At 44.4% G+C, this 5,283-nt stretch overlaps 1 protein-coding gene across 2 annotated transcripts in view; it reads left to right on the plus strand.

Moving 5' to 3' along the window:
- Positions 1-4,767, plus strand: part of ALDH18A1 (aldehyde dehydrogenase 18 family, member A1) — a 26,978-nt gene extending 22,211 nt beyond the window's left edge. For both annotated transcript variants that reach the window (XM_010142392.1, XM_010142393.1), the window contains exons 13-18: positions 1-86; positions 196-391; positions 543-664; positions 1,986-2,172; positions 3,339-3,434; positions 4,441-4,767. The exon at positions 1-86 is cut by the window's left edge and continues 5 nt beyond it. In XM_010142392.1, the coding sequence (XP_010140694.1) occupies positions 1-86; positions 196-391; positions 543-664; positions 1,986-2,172; positions 3,339-3,434; positions 4,441-4,622 (869 nt within the window). In that variant the 3' untranslated portion in view covers positions 4,623-4,767. The remainder of the gene's footprint in view (positions 87-195; positions 392-542; positions 665-1,985; positions 2,173-3,338; positions 3,435-4,440) is intronic.
- Positions 4,768-5,283: the final 516 nt, after the last annotated feature.

Genomic DNA, 5,283 nt, shown 5'->3' on the forward strand with positions numbered 1-5,283 from the left:
AAGAGGCAGCACATAGCAATCAAATCCTTCACCACCTGACACAAGAAGCACTCTCCATTCACGGAGTCAAAGATGCGGTGCAACTAGTAGGTGCCTAGAGTTAAATCAACGATTTTTTTGCTATGGTATGTGTAAAAAGTACGAGCAGAACTTGGGAGTTCGAGCTGTAGACTGTTTGTATTGCAACTACCGCAGGTGAACACCAGAGAGGAAGTAGAAGATCTCTGCCGTTTGGATAAGCTGATAGATCTCATCATTCCACGAGGTTCATCACAGCTGGTCAGGAATATCCAGAAAGCTGCTAAAGGAATCCCAGTGATGGGACACAGCGAAGGGATCTGTCACGTGTATGTGGACACGGATGCCAGCGTTGAGAAGGTCACACGAATAAGTAAGCTGGAGAGGGTGACTCAAATCTCCTGGGTGTAATTGAACTTCATTTTTGGAGCATGCAATGTTGTTATGGTAATGGATAATTCATATGCTGTTCAAAATCTTTGTTGTAAATGTTACGTAACCAATTATCTACTCTTACACTTCAGTCAGAGACTCAAAGTGTGAATATCCTGCTGCCTGTAATGCGCTGGAAACTCTCTTAATTCATCGAGACTTGCTGAGAACCCCGTTGTTTGATCAGATCATAGACATGTTGAGAGTAGAACAGGTTAGTCACTCGCATTTTGGTTTCTGGGGTTTTTTTCTAACACTTCAGAAGCATTTGGTCTGGCTGGTGTAGCCCTGGTTAGTTTTGTGATGGCATAACGCTGAAGTTATCCATGTCTGCTTGTACGTGTAAATGAACTTACAGAGAACTCTCTCTGCTTCTCCACACAACCCCAGGTTCTTCCATAGAAATGACCTGAAAGCAGCTTCCTCAGGGCAGCTGGGTGCTGTTATTGGGATACAAATACTTCCTTTTATATAGCAAAAATCATCTGCCTTAGAACAGCATATACAAACCCCTTTCTCTGCCCTTCTTAATTCTGACTTGATTGCAGTTAACCTCACAGGCGCGAAGCCTCTTCTTCTTACCCAAGTGAATTCCCTTTGTTTTTCACCTTTCTGAATCTGCTTCATCCACGTTTTTTTAAACCTTTCACCTCGCATCCCTTTATCTCCACCCGTTTTCTCTCCTAGTATGTCAAACGAACAGCAAAAGGCCAATATAATAAGTTAGTTGTCTTGACATGGGTGATGTTTCATCAGTAAAGGTAGCATGGCAGGAGTGTGAGGACTAGTGCATCTCCATCGCCACCCACTGAGCTTCTAATACAGTGCGGGGGATGTTACCTCTGTTGAATCTGACCTGACAACGAGAAACATGCAAATGCTAGGCAGGATTATGCCATTGAAGTAATTTATAGTTGCACAAGAAAATGCTGTTTTATAGATACCTTCCTAAAACCTTCAAACTTCTAATTTTGCAGACTTGTGCCTTATTTTCCATTTATGTTTGTCGTGTCAAAATTTCCTCTGTTTCATTTGCATGGGGATTTCTTGGCTATATCAGTTCTAAATTACTTCTCATTGATTAAGTGTCCCAACTGCTTATGGTAAAGCTCAGAGGGTGACAATACGTTAGATCTTTTTTCTAACAAATGAAAAATATCAGCATCGATTTTCTTGTTTTGGACCCAGTAACTCCTCAGTCTGAAGCACAGAGGGCTGGTGTCAGTTTGCAAAATAAAAGGGTAAAAGCTGTTCAAGGTCTTAAGGCTTTTGTAGATGCAAACTTGGAAGCATTCCTATATTTTTCCTAAAGTGTAGCCTTATTTTTCTCACACTGTATGCAGTGAACTTCTGATTCACAAATGTGGGTTAAGCCCAGTCAGCAGCTAAGCACCGTCCAGCTGCTCGCCCACTCTCCTTTGCCCCAAGCAGGACGAGAGGGAGGAGAACAAGAGGAGCAAAAGGAACCTTGTGGGTTGAAAGGTGGTTTGATAAGCAAAGATGGTCAGCATCACAAAGTGTTTCTGGTATTGCAGGTGAAGATTCACGCTGGCCCGAGGTTTGCATCTTACTTGACATTCAGCCCTTCGGAAGTGAAATCTCTCCGCACAGAGTATGGGGACCTGGAGTGCTGCATTGAAGTGGTGGACAGTGTCCAGGAGGCTGTGGAACACATCCACAAGTACGGAAGTTCTCACACAGATGTTATCATCACAGAGAATGGTTAGTGATCAGTCTGCTCCCGTCAGCTGCTGTTCTGGGTTCACTGCCAATTCAATTCACTGTGTTAGTGTGACTGCTTGCATTGCAGGAGTTGACCTTCTCTTGGGTCTGTAGTAGGCGTAACCATCCGGAGGCCTGTGAGATAATTGTGCCTACAATCCTGTTTAGCTGAGAGAAAACACAATGTTGTGTGGCCTTTATTCCAGAGTGTTAAGGAATGTGCGTGAGCAACTGGCCAGTGGCAAGTCAGCACATGCTCTTGCCCGGCAGATTGCTGTGTGCTCCTGTATTGTGCAGACTTGCGCATCAGAGGGTTTTGCAGGAACATCTCCTCAATCCTGGACGCTGGATCCTGGGCTGTCCTTAAGACAGAGCTGAGCTTTTCTTAGCACTCCTGAAGCTGTCATAGCCCTGCATCAGCTGGCACTCCCAAAAATGGTCCTCAGCCAGGCTTCTGTAAGCGTAAATGAGTGTCACTAAAAGGCGTGCGTTTGGTACCACGACTCCCTGCCATGGGACCGGGTACACGAGTGATGTTCTAGAGAGTGTACTGGAAATAGTACTTTGGAAAATACTTGGAAATAGATCTTTAACGTTCAGCTTGTCGCTAAGGGTGGCTGACCTGCAGCTCTCAGCCTTACAGAAAACAAGAGTCCTCGAGAGGACTAAGACTTGCAGAACTCTGAGCTTGCTCAGCTCTTGCATGCTCTGTGTCAAACCGGGTTAGTTAGCTGATCTCTTGTGATATTTCTGCAAATACTCTGGAATTTCCCAAATATTACCTGCAATAGCAATTTAGGAAAGAGTTTTTCATTATCTGGAACAATTCCACGTCTGAGATTAATGGAGAGCTGACTCCAGTGTAACTAGACTGCAAAGCGTTGTTTGGGATAGCTGTCCTTTCTCCCCGTCATACAGCTGTCCCTGTTTGCAGGTGCTAGACAGGATGTCTTTAGAATCAGACATCTCTTTTTGCTTTCCTCTCATCTTTGCAAGCTTCCTGTAACACTTGCAGCTGTATCTACTTGTCTTAGGCTGATTAAATACTGTCTGATAAAGTTGTGAAAGTTGTCGTGTTAATCTGTTCACCGTATAGTGTGGTGCTCATGGGGGTGCACGGTCATTATGTATGTACTGAATGTTATTTTTCTCTGCCGCTTTCCCAGAGAAAACAGCAGAGTTCTTCCTCCAGCATGTGGACAGCGCTTGTGTTTTCTGGAATGCCAGCACCCGGTTCTCTGATGGCTACAGATTTGGACTTGGTAAGAGAACATACTGCCGAGAGGTAGCTGCAGGGTTTGCCGATGTGTGACAAGTGTGGCACTCTGAATCCTGGAAGACAGGAGTGGTCTGTAATCTCACTGTCTCAGGCTTTCGGGAAAGGTGCTGCGGGAAAAGGGGAAGCCTAGACATTTCATCCATGTGGAACAGCGGGTAGTTTCGTATCTCTTTCCTTTCAGAACTAGCTACTATGGCTATACAGACTACGTAGCTTAATTCAGCGGTTGGGAGCAAAGATGTTTTGAAGCTCTATTGCATCGGAATAAAGCATGCTGCGTGCATGTAATGGTAGAACAATGCCACGCAGCATCCGAAACTGGTGAACGGATCTTGTCTGTCTTTCTGCTGATGCTGTAAAGAATGTCGTGCTCCACTCCTGCTGAGCTGCCGTCCAGTGTGCCAGCCCTGCAGTGTGGAGGAATGAACAACAGGAACCGAACAGGTTCCTGACACAGGAGTTGCTTAAATAAATAGGTGCACCTACTGTGAATCGCAGAAGACAAGGAAATACTCCTTCCTGAGGTAGAAACTCGGAAATCTCCGTATCAGATTATTACTGTGTCTGCTGGAACGTTCCATTAAAACGTTGCAGTTAGGGTCTGCAATATCTCCTCAGTGTGATAAAAAAGGACATAAGATCACAATCTTGACCAGTTTAGTGTTTTTGGTTTTTTTTTTTGTAAAGCATTAAACCCTCAGAAAACACTTTTAAGATCTCTGTAAGAGACATCTAGCTCTCTTGTATCTTTTTCTCTAAAAGTAAGTCTGTAGCAGCCAGAAGTATAAACTCTGCAATTTAAAATGTAATTGTTAAGCTCCTGTAACTTTTAAATCAGGTAAGAGTAACTTCTGGCATTTGGAGAGGAGCAGGGAAGGGCAGGTCACTGGAAGGCGGGCAGCTGTTTTTACGTAAAGGTGCAAAACTGCTTACTGTGAAGTGAACATCTCCTGAGGAGCAGCTACCGTTATCTGGTGTGTTTTCTGCAGGTGCTGAAGTGGGAATTAGTACTTCTCGTATCCATGCACGTGGACCAGTGGGAATTGAAGGACTCTTAACTACAAAGTGGCTGCTGAGGGGCGACAATCACGTTGTTTCTGACTTCTCAGAGCACGGGACCATGAAGTATCTCCATGAAAGCCTCCCTCTCCCTCAGAGGAATACCAACTAAGAACATTGGGGTGGGGTATAAATATTTCCTGAAGATGCCTAGGCTTCAGGGTGCTCTCTGGGGAGGGAGTTTTGGTTTTCATCTTCAGGAGCATTGCTCTTGGTCACTGGGCAGTACAACGAATACAAAATGAGCCCGTCTGTGAGATTTTTCTCCCCTGCCTGTTTCCTTAGGTAGCATCCAGAGACAGGCTTCTTGAAAGCTACAGGTACATAAGGAAAGGTTTAAATAGTTGCTGCATACTTTTTTTATTCCAATGCTCCCTGTAACAAATAGGCTTGGTGGTGGAATATAAACCTTTTGATAAGTGGTTGTTTTATTCAAATACCTGTTCTGGAAAACAAACTTGATAGGTTTTTTTCCTTCAGTCTGATGGTCGTGGCAGCTCAAAAACCCGTAAAGCTTTACACTTACTTTCTTCGTAAGGGAAATATGCATTCCAAATGCATAGTAAGCTTTTGACCAAGAAACCTTTTATATCTAATTTCTTTGTACTGTTGACTGTTTGTAGATAAACAACTGTCTACTACCACATGAACGTTGTCACTTGTTTGCACCGAAGGTTTATTCTTCTTCGTTTTTACCTAAAACGGACCCTTCCACAGCCCCTCCCGCTCGGACACTGAGCCACGCTGCCGCCGGCGGGCTCACCCTGCCCCGC

The sequence above is a fragment of the Buceros rhinoceros genome, unplaced genomic scaffold (assembly GCF_000710305.1).
Source record: "Buceros rhinoceros silvestris isolate BGI_N320 unplaced genomic scaffold, ASM71030v1 scaffold15328, whole genome shotgun sequence".
Classification (NCBI taxonomy): domain Eukaryota; kingdom Metazoa; phylum Chordata; class Aves; order Bucerotiformes; family Bucerotidae; genus Buceros; species Buceros rhinoceros.